Raw genomic sequence first — 19,657 nt, 5'->3', positions numbered from 1 at the left:
ACAAAGGACGAATCAAGAATATATGCAAATGAACCCAAAACTAAACAACAATCGACTTTCAAGACGAACCAAATCCAACAAGAGTTGTTGGCGCCATAAACACTTTGATACAAATGGCCGCCTGTATTTTCGGAATAACTGGACATCGCCATCGTTTCATTAGAGCAACGTAAAACGGACAATTCTGAAGGATACACCAGTATTTGTTTTCCGGAAGTGTTGGTAAACATCTGGGAAACCAATCGCAGAAGACGAATATTCTCCACCACGACAATACGAGCTCTCACACATCAGTTTGTACAGTCAGACCATCGAATTGATGGATCATCGACTATAAGGTCCTTGTTTGATTTCTTCGTAGATCAAAAATAAATTGTGAAGATTGTTCTCTACGTCTGAAGAAGCGGTTGATGCATACAAATCGCATGTTTTGTTGTCTTAATTTCAAGGAAGAATATTTTGAAAAACAATAAAGCCATATCCAATTATAAATATTTGTTCTCATTTATATATCTCAAAATTTAATTAGCAACCCCCGTATGTAAGATGAGAAAATATTCACATTTTCCGATTTATATATATGTTTTTCAATATTTTACATGCCAGAGCTACAAATTTAAATTTTCTACTGCTTATATCTCGATTTTCATTGCAAATATTGGTCTATAACTTAATTCGTGCGGTTTGCTAAAAGATGGCGTAACTCGTATAATATTACATAGTTTCAATATTCGAAACCTGCGTTGGAAAGCTACTGTTATTGTACGTCTTTTCAGTATATGTCATTCATTTGAAGCGTTGATAATAATAAGTTTTTTCACTAAAATATGCCGAACTTTGTTCCTGAAAAAGTGATTTTGCGGGGAGTTCTTCTTCATTACTTTAATATGGAGAAAAATGCTACAAAAAGTCATCGTATTTTGGTGGAAGTTTATGGTGAACATGTTCCAGCTGAGCGAACGTGCCTAAAGTGGTTGGCACGATTTAAAAGTGGTGATTTTGGCTTGGAAGACGATGAACGTCCTGGGCAGCCAAAAAAGTTTGAAGATGAAGAACTTGATGAAACATTACTCAATGAAGCTTGTTCCCAAACACAAGAGCTCGCAGAATCTTTGGGTGTCACTCAAGTAGCCATTTCAAAACGTTTAAAAGCAGCTGGATATATTCAAAAGCAAGGAAATCGGGTTCCATATGAACTCAATCGGAGAGACGTCGAAAGGCGGTTTTGCATATCCGAAATTCTGCTGGAACGCCACAGAAGGAAGTCATTTTTACATCGGATTGTTATTGTTATGTTATTGTTACTGGTCGTGAAAAATAGATCCATTACGACAACCCCAAGCGTGAAAAATCATATGTAAAATCATGCCAACCAGCCAATTCAACGGCAAAGCCGAATATCCATGGCGCGAAGGTAATGCTCTCTATTTGGTGGGATCAGAAGGGTGTGCTGTATTATGAGCTGCTAAATCCGGGTGAAACCATCAATGGAGAATGGTACCGAGACAATTAATCTGTTTGAAGAGAGCAGTAGCCGAAAAACGCCCGGAATATGCGACCAGATACGAGGCAGTTAAGAACTATTTGGAAAACAGTGGATAGGAAGTCTTACCTCACCCGCCTCATAGCCCAGACCTTGCTCCTTCTGACTACCATTTGTTCCGGTCGATGCAGAACGCAAGATATCAAAAATTGGCTTGATTCATTCTTGCCTGCCAAGCCGTCGCAGTTCTTTTGGGATGGAATCTACAGATTGTCAGAAAGATGCGAAAAGGTCATAGTTTCAGATGGGCAATAATTTGAATAATACTATTGTGCATATTTGTCTTAAATAAACGTTCAAATTTCAAAAAAAAAACCGCAATATAAGGGGAAAAACGAGGAATCGATAAAAATTGATTATTATTTTTCACTCTTTACACCAAGGTTGTTGTATCTTTGATGTTACAGACGAAAGACGTTACTTGTTAAAAATCATCTGACGAATAATACTTTATATCCCCTACTTTGATCAATATTTATTCTAAAGTATAGTGTTTTATGACACGAAGTATAGTTGATTATAATTTAGATATAAAAAAAATAAAAAAAAGCTAAAATTATCAACAAAGTTTTATTAGAGTAGTAAAAGTTTGTGTAAAAAAAGTACAAAATTCTTTTTCTCATTACATGGGTATGCTAAATCAGCTACTTTGGTGGTAGATAAAATTCCAAATTCTAATTTCTCATTCATTGCGTCTCTAAGTACCATTTTAGATGAACATTTTTTTTTTAATTTTCTTTCCATCTACATTTCACAACAACAAACAATATTTACAATTTTGTTTGCAATATTATTAATAAAAAATTTTCCCGTAAACTACCAATTCGAGTATAAAATTCATCTGAAATTAACTGTAATTAATAAATAGTTTTGTGATATTTCGACACAACTGCGAGTGAAATAAAAAGGCATGCAGCGTTAAACAATTGTCATTGCTTCTTGTCCATCCTGTTCTTTGATATATTTCCGCAATCACGGATTGTTTTAGAATAAGAGTCAGTCAACCTTGCAACGCCTCTCTATAACCAAACCTTTTGTTATACCAACAAATTGACACCATTAAAAACTAATCATTTACCTATTAGCAAAAGTTCATCAAACTCGTATTGCATTTACGGTATATTTTATTTATTCTAGTAATATATAATAATGATCTTTAGATTATTATTATGTGCATCGATCTGGAATTTGTCGGTTCATTCTCAAATATTTCATATAGAAGATATCCCCATAGAAAATTACGAACACCAAGATCATAAAAATGATGAAATTGACGTAGAATTGATGCCTAGAGCCGCTAGGTTTTTATCTCTCTTAAAAAACGAACGAAAACATTATCATGACATCGGAGAAGATTTCAAAGACATAGCAACTCCTGATGCGAAATCAAGATCTAAAAGAAATTCTGAAGATACCATAAAAGTGATTGAATCTTTAGGAAAACCATTAGAATTACTAGAAATCGATATAGAAAATATTACCGAATCATCAAATGAATCTACTACATTGCCATCTACTACAATAAGTGAAAAAATTAATGATTTTATAAGATTTAAGCGTTCATCAAAAGAAAATGATCAAAAAAAAGTTTTTTCTAAGTAAGTTTCACTAATATTACAATATTATTTGTTCATTTAGCAATTTCTCATCTATTTTTAGTATACCAAACAGTGGGAAATTCATTCAAGCCAATCCTCAAGGTAGTATAGGACATTACGAAAAACCCGTAGACGATTTAGATAAAATCAAAGATAACACTAGAGAAACCCGTGGGGTTACAAAAGATCAATGGGTGAAACAACCTTTCCCTGTTCAACGCGAAGAAACTGCTTACGAAGACAGTGTTCAATTCTCTTCAGATACTTTAAGAGCACCAAGAGTACATTTCGTTACGAACGGTATAGAACAAAAAGATCCTTTAGAATATAAATTCGATAGACAATCTAGATCTAGATCGTTGAATAGATATTCTCCCACTGATTTATCGGCTGAAATGGATTATTATCAACCAAGATTTGCTCGAAATTACGTACCAAGGTAATACATCTCAAAACATTTTTATTTACTATCCTTTTCAAGCTTTTCTTAGTTCTGGGGAAAGAAACGCAGCTGGCAACACCGTGATCTCCAGTTTTTAGTACATATTTTTCAATATCTGACTTAAATTCATAGTTTTTAGGAATAAGTACTACATCTGACAACAACCCGGATTTTTCGTTATAGATATCTGGAAAAAATAACTAGCAACACTACATTCTTAATAAATCTCTTGTTTTATTTTAGGGAACGTCCATATGATCGACCGCCAAACGTTCCAAGGGATAATTACAGACAAAACTACCCGGACTATACGAGAAATCTTTCTCCAGATTATAATCCTAACCGTAAAAGAAGAATAATCTACTACGCTACGTTGCCAGATATATCTAGAAATTCCAGAAATGATGAATATAGACCTCCATTTGATAGATACATTTATAGAGATAGATTTGAAGATAGATATCCATATCAAGATCGGTATGTCGATTATAGAAGATATGACGAACCTAGATATGAAGACGATAGACCTAGAGAACCAGCTTATCCCGTTAAAGTGTCTACTGATGTTAAAGTTAGAGGCCTCAAGAAAAATCCGGAGAGAAGAATTTATTCTGATGTGGATAGAACAAGACATAATTAGTTTAATAATGTATAAGTAGAAGTTAAGATGATTTTGATCAAATTACCTAACGCCTAGGTGTTGAAACATATCTGGCAACACTACAATGTGAAAGTTCATGGTATTAAACACATAAAAAAATATGTTTGATAACAGCGATATTTATGTTAAGATACAATATGTAACTTTATTTAATTTATTTATATTTTTCAATATATGATACTTTTTAATGAAATAATAAAAGTTCAATTATTTTCTTTCTATTACAATTTATGTCATGTAGATGTTTTATGGCAATAAAGAAATTTCACTAAAACGGAAGGAAAATTACATTTGGCAATGCGGCAACTGTAGGTTTATGTATAAAAGTGCTCAAAGTTGACGGTATATTGAAAAAAAATATTTAACATTAATTTTTATGTTCACCAAATTTTAATACATATTCGTAAGATCTGGGATAAAAATTTTACATTTAGCAACACTGTTCATTGTAACACGTCAAAATTTCTTCGATTTGAGAAAAATTACGTTAGGCAACGTTCTAATCTTTACGTTTTTTATAAAAAATCATGAAATTTCAAACTAGAGAGAAACTAAATTTGGCAACAATTTTAATAAACGTGATGTTAAAGTTGGCAAAGTAGGTAAAGTATATTTAGCAGCATCTCAATATGTTTCTGTGCAACGAAGCATCATATTTCATGGAACTCATGAAGACATTACACTTGGCAATGCCGCAACTGGAGGTTGCTGTATAAAATCTCCTCAAAAATAACTAATATTTTAGTAACACGTCGAAATTTCCCAGATTTGAAGAAAATTACGTTAAGCAACGTCTTAATCTCTATTTTTTTAGTTTTTTTGTAAAAAAAAAAGATATTTTACTAGAACTAGAGAAAAATTACGTTTGACAACAGATTTAGTGAACATGACGTTAAATATTGGTAAAAGGTTGAGGAAAACTATGTTTGGCAACATCTCCAAATGTTTTCTTATAACCAACCTTCAAATTTGACGAAAATCAGGAAAAAATTACGCTTGGCAGCACCGCAACTATGCGTTTCTGTATAAATGTTCCTCAAAGATAACTAAATATTGGATAATAAGTATATTTGACAATATAAATCTTCATTTTAACTAAATTATTGATTTTACACTGTCATTTCTACTTTTCTGTTAAATACGTCGAAATTTCCAAGATTTGAAGAAAATTACGTTACATAACATCTTTATATTTACTCTTTTTGTAAAAAATCATGAAATTTCACTAAAACTAGAGAAAAACTACATTTGGCAACAATTTTAGTAAACATGACGGTAAAATTTGACAAAAATTGAGTAGAACCAAAAAATTATTATCTTGGCAATGTCGCAACTGTCCTTTTCGGTATAAAATATCCTGAATGTTAACGAAATATTGAATAAAAAGTATATTAGAAAACATCTCAATTTTCATGTTTACCAAATTTTCAATTTTAATAAAGTCTGAGAGAAAAATATACGTTTAGCAACACTGTAATTTCTATGTACACAATGTCATCGCATACATGTGGAAAAAACTACGTAAATATCCGCGATTTGTATCGTAAATTATCAAATTCCCCTAGAACATCACAATCTTTATTTTTGTATATCAAATTTACCTAACCTGGGAAAACTACATTTGGCAATGTCGCAATCTCTATTTAATGTCTTTCTCGGAAGATTCCTATATAATTTTAAGAAATGAAACACGTTTATATACAAATTTCTATTCAACAAGTTGAAGCACATCAATATATTATTTTTTGCAACATCTCTTGAGTATATATATAATTAAAAACTATAACAAAGTATCAAAAAAATATATATATAAGTATAAAATTTATAACAGTAAAAAAATATTTGTTATAAAAATAATTTTGTTTGACAAAAAAATATATTTATGTCAGTAGTGCTACAACACTTGAAGCATTAAAACATTTTTTCAGGCACAAAACGTCGATATAAGAAAATTCCATATTTATGTAATATTTCTATATGGATAGTTCTTAAAAGTGGAAGATATTCCGACTAAGTGAAACAAATTATGTATCGTTCTCTCCTCCGAGCGCTTCAGTTAGTTCTGCGCATCTTTTACACGCATGAAGCATGCGCAGTAACGTAGGGTCCTATACCAACTATCCATATAGGAGTATTACATATATGTAAAATGCATAGAAAAGGAATTTGAGGTTATGGTATTTTCAAATTCATATCCAATAATAAGGGTATACGAGAGTAGATGAATTTTTTGTTGGACCACAATAAAAGCTTAATAACATTGATTGAAATAAAAAAAATTAATTCTTACTTCTAATAACATAGAAAAATTAACACTATAAAATTGATAAACGTAATTAAAAATAAACAGGTAATATCATAATAATGAATATTCAATATAAACAATGTAAAATGAATTGAAATCATTCTTATTAATAGAAAATTGCGATTTTAATAATACGGAGTACATGGAAATTATATTTGTTTTATATTTGTTAACAAAATGGACGTTAATAAAGATAATTTCAAATAACTTCATAAATTTTCATTCATTTGTTATAAATTCAATAAATATGAACCGTACTGTAAAATTGTTATAAAAATATTTTGAAATTATATCAGCAAATATTGTCTTTAAAAGTCTCCTCTCCATGTTAGGAGGGAATCAAGTAAGAATAGAGCTCCGTTAATGATGGCCAGAGAAGCTTTAGAAAGACCGTAGTCTCTCCATTCGGATTTGCCGTAGTCGTCGTAGATTTTGATGTTCAAAGCTCCCGCTGCTACGAAAATAGCGCAACCAACCAAGGAAAAGAATATATCAATTCTTTTGTTGAAGGGAGTACTCATTAAATAACCTTTAAAAATAAATAATTTGTATTACAGATTTAATTATGAAAGTGACAACGTCGGACATTTAACAATTGGAAATATTCATAAATGAAAAATATTTACCAGCAAATCCTCCTATCAAAATTATTACATAACCTCCAAACGCAACTGCTGATAATGTATCTGTATCCAAGTCATTTGTTCGACTTTTATAATGAAGACCTATACAAGCAACGGCGATAGCCTAAAAAACACATTTCTAACGATAAATCAAATATTTATACAAGTCATACAATTTTCATAACATATCATTTTTTTTATATTTAAATATCATTAATTAAAAAACCTCTGGTTATTATTTTATCAACTTAGATACAAATTCAAGTTGTCAAACATTTTTTTTAACAAATTTAAATATAGTAACTGATAAATATAATAAATAAAATAAAATAGATACTAAAAAATTAATTTTATTTGGGTCTACAATTAAGATGTTTTCTGTAGGTTAGGCAACCATAAATCAACCTTGTTCTAGTTACCTGCAGGTCATGATTTAAATTTAACCTTGACTGTATTTTTAGATCATCATTAAAATAATATTCATGATAAACTAAAATTCTTTTTCTGTACCTTAGACTAAATATTTAAAAATGAACATTTATCTCTAAGTCAAAACCAATTAACTATTCAGTATCATTTTGTTCTAAATTCTTGTGATAATAATTGAAAACAAATACTAGAAACTGATGATTCATTTAAAGGCGTTTTTTTTTTATTAAATCATAGTTATAATAAATTTATTATCAACTATTGACACATCCTAACTCGATTACGTCAATAATATTAACAAAATTTAAATTATAGATAATAATAAACAATTCAGAATGCGAAAAAGATTCTTACTAATGAAATAATGATCGTAACAAAGGTTACTTCATTTCTATTTCTGTTCGAGGTAATAAACGCACATCGTGGGTGTTAATAGATTTACAAATAAGTTAATTTGAATAATATCATTATTTATTTCCTGTTCTTTTTTGTGACCCCGTTCAAAGAGACACAAGCGTACTACTTCCATTTTTGCCACTTTTGAATTATACACGGGAATGAAATAAATAGTAAGAAGCTATTTATAGTAATATACTAAATATCTACTAGGTGTTATTAGTATTTACAGATTTCAAGATCTAAAATTAAGATTCTCATATCAATATTATCAAACAAACTGGTAGCATTTGATTTATTATACTCGAAATAGTTTACCAACATTAACATCTTTAAATGTGATGTTTCTAGTAATATTTTTTTAATTGGCATTAAATTGTTTATACTCAATTCTACAAACATGATGTAAAGTTTTATTTTTAGATGAAATGGCTGCCTACTGTTTATATTAACTACAGTCGAAAGAATCATATAAATTAGCTCATTTCTTTTTATAAACAAACGTATACAGAATTTAGTTAATAAAATTATATTAATGTTAGAATTATTATTAAATTATGTAAATTAGGAATGCTCTTGTAAAGCTAATATAAAAGTAGAAAAATGAAACTATAAAACGTAGTAACAAGATATGACACCCTGTATTGTTTATTATACTAATTTGTGAAATATTCATCTTAAGACATGGTTGATTAAGATAATATAACAATATAATTAAAAGCAATTAACAATCGAATTTTTAACGTATGTAAAAACTCACCAATTCCAAAAATTTGATTATAGACAATCTACTAATAGCCATTTTGTAATATTTTGAGTTTTAAATAGCCGGTTGTTGTACTAGCGTTACACTTTTTATAAGTATGTTAAATACACTTTCTTTCGACTGATCTCGTCGGCTCCACGACTTGCTACTATTATTGATTACATCCAACCTTCCAGTCACTCCACTCTCTTTCTCTCTCTCTCGTCACTTTTTAACACGCGATGACTTCATAGGTACAGACGACACCCTCCATTCAAATTCTGTTGTTTAAGACAGGAACGTATCAGCACATTATAACCATATTTAGAATAGGAACTGATTTATTTTTTCTGAAGAACAAGACGTCTAACTGATTAAGTTGTACCACTCAAGGCAATCTATTAAAATGCCTACACCATATTTTTTTTTACCATCCACGATTAGTGTTTCATCTAACTATGGACCTCTGTTCGCCAAGCTATCACTGAGATACTGAATGAATTAGAAGCAGTGTGACAACTCAATGTTATGTTGATAATGTCTTCACTACTTTATCTAAATGGAACAAGTTCTTTTTAAAAAACAGCAAGTACAAGATGGTAAACCATATCATAATTGAGCAGTTTGAGTGGTGCCTGCCGTATGGATATGCTTGTGGATATTGTTCGTGAGCCCCTTTTGCCAGATACTGCTGTAGCTGGGACTTTGTTCTACAGATCGCAAGATCATATGCCGGGTTAGCGACCTTTCTTCTATGCTGTAAGCTGTCCAAGTTTCTGGGTCGCCTATGAGACGAATGGCTCTCTTCTGTCGAGCATCTTTAAGTATGCCTAGGAGCCGAGCTCTAATGTCCGATAGATTTTTCAAAGATGGGTGAATCTAGGCTAGAATCTAAAAGGTGTTGTGGAGTATACATCTTTATTGGCCTTGAAGATGGCTCCAATTTTTGAAGCCGTCTTAACTAATTCGGCCACACCAGTACATATTACCCAATCTCAACACCAACAAGCGAATTTGCGGTGATGGTGATATTTTATGTCCAGACAGAACCAAATCCTGAGCTGCAGTGCCAGCTTTCTTTATAAAAACAAAAGCCTTGGTCGTTGTTGCATTAAACTCAATTAAATTGCTTCCACCGCACTTTAGAATGTTTTCAAGATCGGTATTGGTGACCACGTGCAACCCTGAGGAATGCCAGCGTCGACCTCAAACCTGTCTGAGGTGTGTCCATCGATAGCGACCTGGATGGATTGGTCTTTAAGAAATCTACTGAGACAGTCGATAAGTGACGAAGACAAATCATACGATTTTAAGTTATTTGGAAGGTTGGCATGCCAAACTAAGTCAAAAGTCTTTTATATGTCCAGTGCGATTGCTCTGGATTCCTCATATTTCTCTATACCTTCAGTTTATGAGTTGGTGTCCATGAGATTGGAGATCCTGAAAGCTTTATTGATGGTAGCTGATGATGTAAACAAACTCAAGATATCTCAAGATTTGTTAGTTAACGACTTTCTCCATGATCTTGGCAATCGCTAGGACTAAAACAATCGGACGGTAGTTTTTGGGAACCGTCTTCTTTCCTTTTTTTGATATGAGTTGCAATAAGTTTCCAATCTGCAGGGAAGACACTTATTTTATATGATACAGAAAGAAAAGAGTTTGCATATCGAACAATTACTTCTTAAGAAAATATTTAACATTGAAATATGGAATTTTTCTTAAAAATTAGTTCGAGGTTCAGCAAGCAGACGCAAAATTTTCTCAGTATATGTTAATAAAAATTTAGTTTTTATAAGAAAATATCTTGATTACTGTCCTGGAAATTTTAGCAAGGTTATAGCACATGAAGAAAATGATGTCACGTTTATAAGAGTTGTATTGTGGCATTACAATTAATTGTAGCTGTTGGTTTCTGGTCAGGGTTGAGGTTTATATTGATAACGTTTTTTTTGTTGTTTTTTTATATTAATTGTATAAGAACACATTTTATAGTAAGAAAAGAGGTTTTTGAACTGTCAAAACTACCATATAAAAATTAAAATATTTTTGATTGGCCTGTTACTGTTTACAAAGTTTCTATCGATAATGAAATAATGATATTAACGATTTTAATAACATGATGAACTGTTTAAGAATACATGTGTATTATAAACACGTAATTTAATTATTTATCGCGCAGACCAATGATGGACAAACTGTAATTAAGACAAAGGTTTTGATTCATTCATAAAATATGTGTACAAAATACATAATTATCAGTAATAACACGATAATTTTAGATGATTTCGTAAGAAATTGTAACATTAATGTTTGTATCACAGCATGATGTCATTTACTGTTTAGTTATCGTTAAATGTGGTAACAACGAGGATTGTTTTCAACGGAATATTATTTTTTGTAAATAATAAGATCGGAAACGGAATTATTTAATTGGAAAACTTCCAAAAATTAAAGAAAAAGAATAGAATAATTCGAAGACGACTCCATTTGCTAATTGTATACTTTAAAATTTTTATTGCTACAGTCTACAAAGTAAATGTATCCTTATATCTTTTATTATGTTTCTCAGTTAGTCCTTTCATAGGAAAACTTTTCTAATAAAGTCGATTTCATATCCATTGCTACAACAACAGCTGTAGAATTAAATCCTTTGGCGTAGTGGTGATATTTTATACCAATAAATGTTATAAGGATCGTGTCTTTAAATTCGAAGACCTTTTGCAGTATTTCAATTTAGAATAATTTTTTTAGTTAAGTAAACGTCTAAATCAACATCATAAATTATTATCTATACTGTTAATAACTCATTGATGATCCAATTCACCAAACTATGACTAAGCCCAATATTATAATTGGACAATTTGAAACAAAATCTTATGATTCATATTTTTTAACTACAATATTCCAACCCTTAAGATGTACGCCACTTTATAATCATTATTAATTTGAATATACACCTGTACAGTAGATTAGGAAAGTGGCACGTCTCGAAATCATGGATATAAATCCTTCCATTATCAACAGCTGGTACAATTCTGTGCATTTCGTTATAATTTCTTTTATTATACACGGAAAACAGAATTTTAGTTAATGAGGACAGAATAATGTAAATTCTAAGGAAAAAAGTTCTTTCTTATGATAATTAACAAGAAAATAAAATTATACAGACAAACCTTAAATTTATAGTTTTTTAAACTAAAACAAATGTATATGATCCTATCACCGTCGCCATCTTCTGAAAAAAAGTTTAAACTACGTGATAATAATTTCTAAATAACCTGCAATAAAAATGATGTAGTTTAATTGTGTATTTCACTCCCCAAACTCTGTTTTCATAAATGAATTCAAATAAATATCATATTATTGAGTTTAAGAAAGTTTTACAAATCAATTTACATTGTTATTAATGCGCCATCTTCTATACAGACGCCAAATTACTTGTATTAGATTCCGAGATCTATGTAGAAGATTGATATATCTAAAGCAGCTACGGAAAGAGGGCGGAACGTTACATTATGAATAAGTGATAATACAATTGATTAATTTCAAGAGAAACGTCATTGAGTAGTGGAAAAACTGATTTCAATATATTTGTTAAAGGCATTATTAACGTTTTAGAGTTATATCCTATACAGTTTAAATAATTTATTTTACTTTTGCCACCTATTGAGTAAAAGCTCTATTACTATGTTAGACGTAGCTACAACTTTTACGTGCTTCAAAATAAATTAGGTCAACTCTAGTATTTTTCTAACTCTAAAAATCATTTTTTTATGTTTTGCTTTCATTGCTTGTATAATTATTGAATTCATTAATTATTTCAGCCACCTCTTGTGTAAAAGCTAAATTACTGAATAATATTGGATAATTTCCTGCTTTTACGTGATTCTAAATTTTACGTCACGATGAAGAAAAATGGGATCGATATAAATAAAAATTCAAGAAAAACAGCAAATTAAGGTACCTATTTTATTGCCCACAAAAGTCATATTCTTGTATTTGTAATTCAATTTTGGATGGCTTTTATTTTGATTTCTAAACATATTAATTCTTTAATATTGTTTTCGCCATCTAACGAGTTGAAGACATACAACGAAATATTTTGCATAAAATTTTAGTATATTAAATTATGGGATTAAAAAGATGAAGATAAATCATTTCCAAGTGTTTCAAATACAGTTTTTCCTGTCCATTATTGAATTTAGACTAATATTTCGAATTTTTGAATATTTTATTCGTTTCCAATTATCTAGCGCCATCTATTGAGAAGTAGAATGATATACTTCGTCATTAACAAGTTAATCGTACAAGATAATGAAAGTTTTTATACACCTCCACATTTTTCAATGCTGAATAATAATTAACAATATGCTTTAAATTAAAAAGATTTTTATAATTAATATTATGTTCTGATTAAAAGTTTGAATAATTTTACCATCAAATCTGTGATGTGAGAAACTCATTTTGTGTAATTTTCCTTATTTTCAATTTCACAAAAAGGCTGTAGACAAATGAATGTTTCCGTGTTTGATTTATTCGGATAAAATGTCTCGTTATTCGCAGCTGCTACTAAAACGTTTCCGCAACTTTCGAATATAACGTCGAGAAATTCTGGATACCAAATAATCAAATTGATGTTTTGAGGGAATAAAACGAAGACAGAGACATTTATTACAGAAAAAGAAGTATTTATACCTAAATAACGTTGAGGCTAGGGCTTCCAACGAACAACGAGTTTCCAAAGGGTGTTGAATTTAAAGTCACAAACGTAATTGATGTGTAGATTAATCAATGCCGATATTTTTTTATTTTAAAGCTACGTTAGAAAGCAAATCAAGCTATGAGTTACGGTTATAAAGTAACTTTGACCTGGTTTTATTTATTTTTTTTTTCGACTGATTATTACAGACAGGTTTCTAAAGTTTTACGGGACGCAACAAGCACATAACTTATTAGCAATACCGTTTTCTGTCATCTTCTGTGCTTGACCGAAAATGAATTGCGCCCCAGAGAAACCGAGTTATTATCTTCTTGACCTCTATCGTCCCCTTTCAAAAGAATGCTTCACGAGTCGTTGTTATGGTCAATATTGTTTCAACTTACAGACAACGTACACAATAAAAAATTCAGACTTAAAATTATTACTCTATACAGTATAACAATTTAGAATGTTTATCAGGTTTAGGATCATAGAAATCATTATTTTTTTTACTTTATTTATGGTAAAGCTTAATCATTATATTATTTTAAATTTTTCGAATGTTTATTATTGACAATAAGAATATTATCTAAATATTGAGAATATTTTTTGTATGATTTTAACAGTGTACATTGAAGGTGTGGAGAATTTCTTTTTGAAAAGGTCGCAATGTCTCCATTATGTAACAAGATTAAGATGAAACGAGATTCATGTTTAATGGTACGTTCTATACTACTAGATACACAGTCTGTACATTATCTACCCTTTTTAAAAAAACAAAATCAGGAGCTCGAATGGTTCCTTATAGAGTAGAAGTATTCACCTGTAATTGATTTTTTGTAATAAATAAACTCCTATGTGAAAATAAATGTTATATAAATCGTGGATGACTGTTAATTGATTAAAATAGTGTGATTTAGTATAGTGATATTCATCACTATACTAAAAAAATAGGAACTTTTGTTTGAAAAAATTGATAAAAACTGTTGTAGTAGTAATATCGAGATCATATTTCAGATTCGTTGTTTTGGAAGATTCTTTTATATAAAAAAAATCGAAAATGGTTTTAAGCTTACTGTTTACAAGATACATAGTTATACATTTCTATTAAAAAAAGGACATATATTTTAAAAAAATTCTAAAAACTTGAAGTTGGACCAACGAATTGATGTTTCAGGTCAATTTTTTTGAAAAATTCATTTACGACTATATAGAAAAAATTCGATAATGTTCTAAAGCTAGGCTGTTTCTGAGATACACAGTTTTAAATTACTATACTAACAAAATAGGAACTTTGAAAGATTTATTTATATAGAAAAAAATCGACAACGTTTTTAAGCTGGTCGTTTCCGAGATACAGAGATATACATTACTCTACAAAAAAAATAAGAACATTTATTTTAAAAAATCGTGAAAAATGTTGAAGTTAAAATGTCGAGTCATATTTCAGATTAATTTATTTGAAAGATTCATTTATATAGAAAAAAATCGACAACGTTCTAAAGCTAGCCATTTCCGAGATACAGAGTTATACATTTCTATACAAAAAAAATAGCAACATTTATTTTAAATAGTCCTAAAAAGTGTTGAAGTTGAAATATCGAGTTCATATTTTGGGGACAATTTTTTGAAAGATTCATTTGTATAGAAAAAAATCGGCAACGTTCTAAAACTTGATGTTTCCGAGATACAGAGTTATACATGACTATATAAAAAAAATAGGAACATTTATTTTAAATAATTCTAAAAACGGTAGAAGTTGAAATATCGAGTTCATATTTTGGGCTCAATTTTTTGAAAGATTCATTTGTATAAAAAAAAATTGACAACGTTTTGAAGCTTGTCGCTTCCGAGATACAGAATTATACATTTCAATACAAAAAATATAGGAACATTTATTTTAAATAATTCTAAAAACGGTTGAAGCTGAAATATCGAGTTCATATTTTGGGGTCAATTTTTTAAAAGATTCATTTGTATAGAAAAAAATCGACAACCTTCTGAAGCTAGTCGTTTCCGAGATTCAGAGTTATACATTTCTATACAAAAAATATAGGAACATTTATTTTAAATAATCGTAAAAACTATTGAAGTTGAAATATCGAGTTTATATTTCGGGTCAATTGTTTTGAAAGATCCATTTGTGTAGAAAAAAATCGGCAACGTTCTAAAGCTTATCGTTTCTGAGATACAGAGGTTATACAGTACTATATTAAAAAAATAGGAACATTGATTTTGAAAAGTCGTGGAAACTGTTGAAATGTCGAGTTTATTTTTCAGGTCAATACTTTTGAAATATTCAATTATATAGAAAAAAAACCGACAACGTTCCAAAGCTTGTTGTTTCCGAGATACAGAGTTATACATTTCAATACAAAAAATATAGGAACTTTTATTTTAAATAATTCTAAAAACGGTTGAAGTTGAAATATCGAGTTCATATTTTGGGGTCAATTTTTTGAAAGATTCATTTGTATAGAAAAAAATCGACAACGTTTTGAAGCTTGTCGCTTCCGAGATACAGAGTTATACAATTCAATACAAACAAACTAGGAACAATCATTTTGAAAAGTCGTGAAAACTGTTGAAATGTCGAGTTCACTTTTCAGGTCAATGCTTTTGAAAAATTCAATTATATAGGAAAAAAATCGACAGCTTTCTGAAGCTAGTCGTTTCCGAGATTCAGAGTTATACGTTACTATACTAAGAAAATAAGTGCTTTTGTTGAAAAAAAAATCATAAAAATTGTAGATATTGCAATACTGGGCTCATATTTTTGGTCACTCATTTTAAAAGATTCATTTATATAGAAAACAATCGACAACGTTTTAAAGCTTGTCGCTTCCGAGATACAGAGTTATACATTACTTTATTAAAAAATATGAACATTCATTTAAAAAAATAATAAAAACTGTTGTAGTTATAATATCGAGATCATATTTCAGATCCGTTGTTTTGGAAGATTCTTTTATATGAGAAAAAATCGACAACGTTTTCAAGCTTACCGTTTCTGAGATACAGAGTTCTATACAAAAAATAGGAACATTTATTTTAAAAAATTCTAGAAACTGTTGGAGTTGAAATATCGAGTTGATATTTCAGGTCAATAATTTTGAACGATTCATTTGTATAGAAAAAAATCTACAACGTTCTAAAACTTGATATTTCCGAGATACAGAGTTATACATGACTATACAAAAAATAGGAACATTGATTTTGAAAAGTCGTGAAAACTGTTGAAATGTCGAGTTTATTTTTTAGGTCAATTCTTTTGAAATATTCAATTATATAGAAAAAAAACGACAACGTTCTGAAGCTAGTCGTTTCCGAGATACAGAGTTCTATACAAAAACATAGGAACATTTATTTTAAAAAATTCTAGAAACTGTTGGAGTTGAAATATCGAGTTGATATTTCAGGTCAATTATTTTGAAAGAATTCGTTTATATAGAAAAAAATCTACAACGTTCTAAAACTTGATGTTTCCGAGATACAGAGTTATACATGACTATACAAAAAATAGGAACATTGATTTTGAAAAGTCGTGAAAACTGTTGAAATGTCGAGTTTATTTTTTAGGTCAATTCTTTTGAAATATTCAATTATATAGAAATAAAACGACAACGTTCTGAAGCTAGTCGTTTCCGAAATACAGGGTTCTATACAAAAAAATAGGAACATTTATTTTAAAAAATTCTAGAAACTGTTGGAGTTGAAATATCGAGTTGATATTTCAGGTCAATTATTTTGAAGGAATTCGTTTATATAGAAAAAAATCGACAACGTTCCAAAGCTTGTTGTTTCCGAGATACAGAGTTATACATTTCAAAACAAAAAATATAGGAACATTTATTTTAAATAATTCTAAAAATGGTTGAAGTTGAAATATCGAGTTCATATTTTGGGGTCAAGTTTTTGAAAGATTCATTTGTATAGAAAAAAATCGACAACGTTTTGAAGCTTGTCGCTTCCGAAATACAGAGTTATACAATTCAATACAAACAAACTAGGAACAATCATTTTGAAAAGTCGTGAAAACTGTTGAAATGTCGAGTTCACTTTTCAGGTCAATGCTTTTGAAAAATTCAATTATATAGGAAAAAAATCGACAGCTTTCTGAAGCTAGTCGTTTCCGAGATTCAGAGTTATACGTTACTATACTAAGAAAATAAGAGCTTTTGTTAAAAAAAATCATAAAAATTGTAGATATTGCAATACTGAGCTCATATTTTTAGTCACTCATTTTGAAAGATTCATTTATATAGAAAACAATCGACAACGTTTTAAAGCTTATCGTTTCCGAGATACAGAGTTATACATTTCAATACAAAAAATATGGGAACATTTATTTTTAATAATCGTAAAAACTGTTGAAGTTGAAATATAGAGTTCATATTTCGGGTCAATTGTTTTGAAAGATTCATTTGTGTAGAAAAAAATCGACAACGTTCTGAAGCTGGTCGTTTCCGAGATACACAGTTATACATTACTATATTAAAAAATATGAACATTCATTTAAAAAAATAATAAAAACTGTTGTAGTTATAATATCGAGATCATATTTCAAATACGTTGTTTTGGAAGATTCTTTAATATGAAAAAAATCGACTGTCTTTTTAAGCTTACTGTTTCGGAGATACATAGTTCTATACGAAAAAATAGGAACATTTATTTTAAAAAATTCTAAAAACTGTTGGAGTTGAAATATCGAGTTGATATTTCAGGTCAATTCTTTCGAAAGATTCATTTATATAGAAAAAAAATCGACAACGTTTTTAGACTGGTCGTTTCCGAGATACAGAGATATAAATTACTATGTTGAAATAAAATTTGAGCTTAATCTCGTAATCCTATTAATTTGAATTATATCTATTTCATCCCAATTATACAAATTTTTCATGTCATTTACGTCCGTCTTCAATTGTTCAATACATTTTACCTATAAATAAATACTCGTAGCAAATTTTCCTGAGACATTCATACTATATTTTCCACTTGTACAAATTCTCAGCTCATAATAAATGTAAAATGTATGTTAGCGCGGTTTTGATGTCCCTACAAGATCCATTATCCTAATTAAATTATATAAAACTTCCTTTTACATCCACTCCCTTGTTCATCCATTGTTTACCACGTGTATCTAACAAAAAATACATTTCTCTCCAATTATAATAAGGAGAGAGCCATGATCTACCACGTTACCTCACCGGTGTAATATTTATATGAGTACATATATTAAATTACTTATTCTTCTGACATGGTTCTGGAATAAGGGAGTGCAATCTGCCAAGGAATTCTCAACAGACCGGTAGCTTGATATAGTATTTAATAATGCAGAAGTGCCACTACCCAGAGCTAGATATTAAGTGTTGCCGGGGCTTCTATTAAGCCGGGCCTGCAACGTGAGAGTAAAGTATTGCTACAGCATAATAAGTGTTTCAAGTTTAACATTACATGATTTTCACAGTAAGAAACGTGAGTTCTATCACACAGTACGGAATGTAGACGTAAATACTGACTGTACTGACCTACATACGTACTAGAAAGATACAAAAAAGCTTTTTAAAACCTTTCGATTTTTGATATTTAACTTTATAACTTGTATAACTTGTTCCCAAATCTTAAAAAATAATGGAGAGTTTACTATACGAGTATTCAACGCGAGCAAATCTTTTTGACAGCCAAATGCTCATGCAATATGGAAAGTATGAGAGTGAAATGAATGCTCAAGTAGGCCTCAATCTCACGTTATGTCATATCACGATTTTGCATTATCAGTTTACGCACACTATTAATATTTTTTGCACGACCTTCACATTCATCCTGCAGCGAAGTGAGATCAAGATTGAATTCGGAAAACCAGCAAAATACAGTGGTTCCAGATGGTGTTTCTTCACCAAAAGTCGAAGTGAGTTTACTCCACGTCGAAAGTCGTAGGATATCATTGCCCAAATAGCACTCGTAGGACACACGTTTTGAGTACGTTTACCATAAAAAATGTCAGAATTTGTAATTGCAATGTCAAATTTGACGTATTCATATCACTCCTAGTAACAATGGAATTATTTATAATGAGCTCAAGAAAGACTAAAATGAAAAATAAAAGCCCTTTGGTATTTTCAAACTATTGTATTGTAAAGAAATAAATTGGAATGAAAAAATGTTGTTAAACGAATAATTTTCCGAATTTATGATATCAAATTGACGGACACA

General features: G+C 29.9%; 2 protein-coding genes across 2 annotated transcripts; one reads left to right on the top strand and one right to left on the bottom strand.

Annotated features, from left to right (window-relative positions):
• The first annotated feature begins 1,365 nt into the window (after positions 1–1,365).
• LOC130902174 (uncharacterized) lies at positions 1,366–4,565 on the top strand. The gene is made up of 4 exons (XM_057814067.1): positions 1,366–1,445; positions 2,704–3,141; positions 3,203–3,580; positions 3,827–4,565. The coding sequence occupies exons 1-4, from the start codon at positions 1,366–1,368 to the stop codon at positions 4,221–4,223; spliced, it is 1,293 nt and encodes a 430-aa protein (XP_057670050.1). The 3' UTR covers positions 4,224–4,565.
• A 1,372-nt stretch (positions 4,566–5,937) lies between these two features.
• LOC130901371 (protein snakeskin-like) lies at positions 5,938–8,989 on the bottom strand. The gene is made up of 3 exons (XM_057812708.1): positions 8,758–8,989; positions 7,176–7,296; positions 5,938–7,078 (listed from the first exon to the last, which is right to left on the bottom strand). The coding sequence occupies exons 1-3, from the start codon at positions 8,797–8,799 to the stop codon at positions 6,858–6,860; spliced, it is 384 nt and encodes a 127-aa protein (XP_057668691.1). The 5' UTR covers positions 8,800–8,989; the 3' UTR covers positions 5,938–6,857.
• Positions 8,990–19,657: the final 10,668 nt, after the last annotated feature.

This window comes from Diorhabda carinulata, chromosome X (assembly GCF_026250575.1).
Source record: "Diorhabda carinulata isolate Delta chromosome X, icDioCari1.1, whole genome shotgun sequence".
Lineage (NCBI taxonomy): Eukaryota > Metazoa > Arthropoda > Insecta > Coleoptera > Chrysomelidae > Diorhabda > Diorhabda carinulata.
Note: the sequence above shows the minus strand (reverse complement) of the source record. Positions and strands in the feature narration are given on the sequence as shown.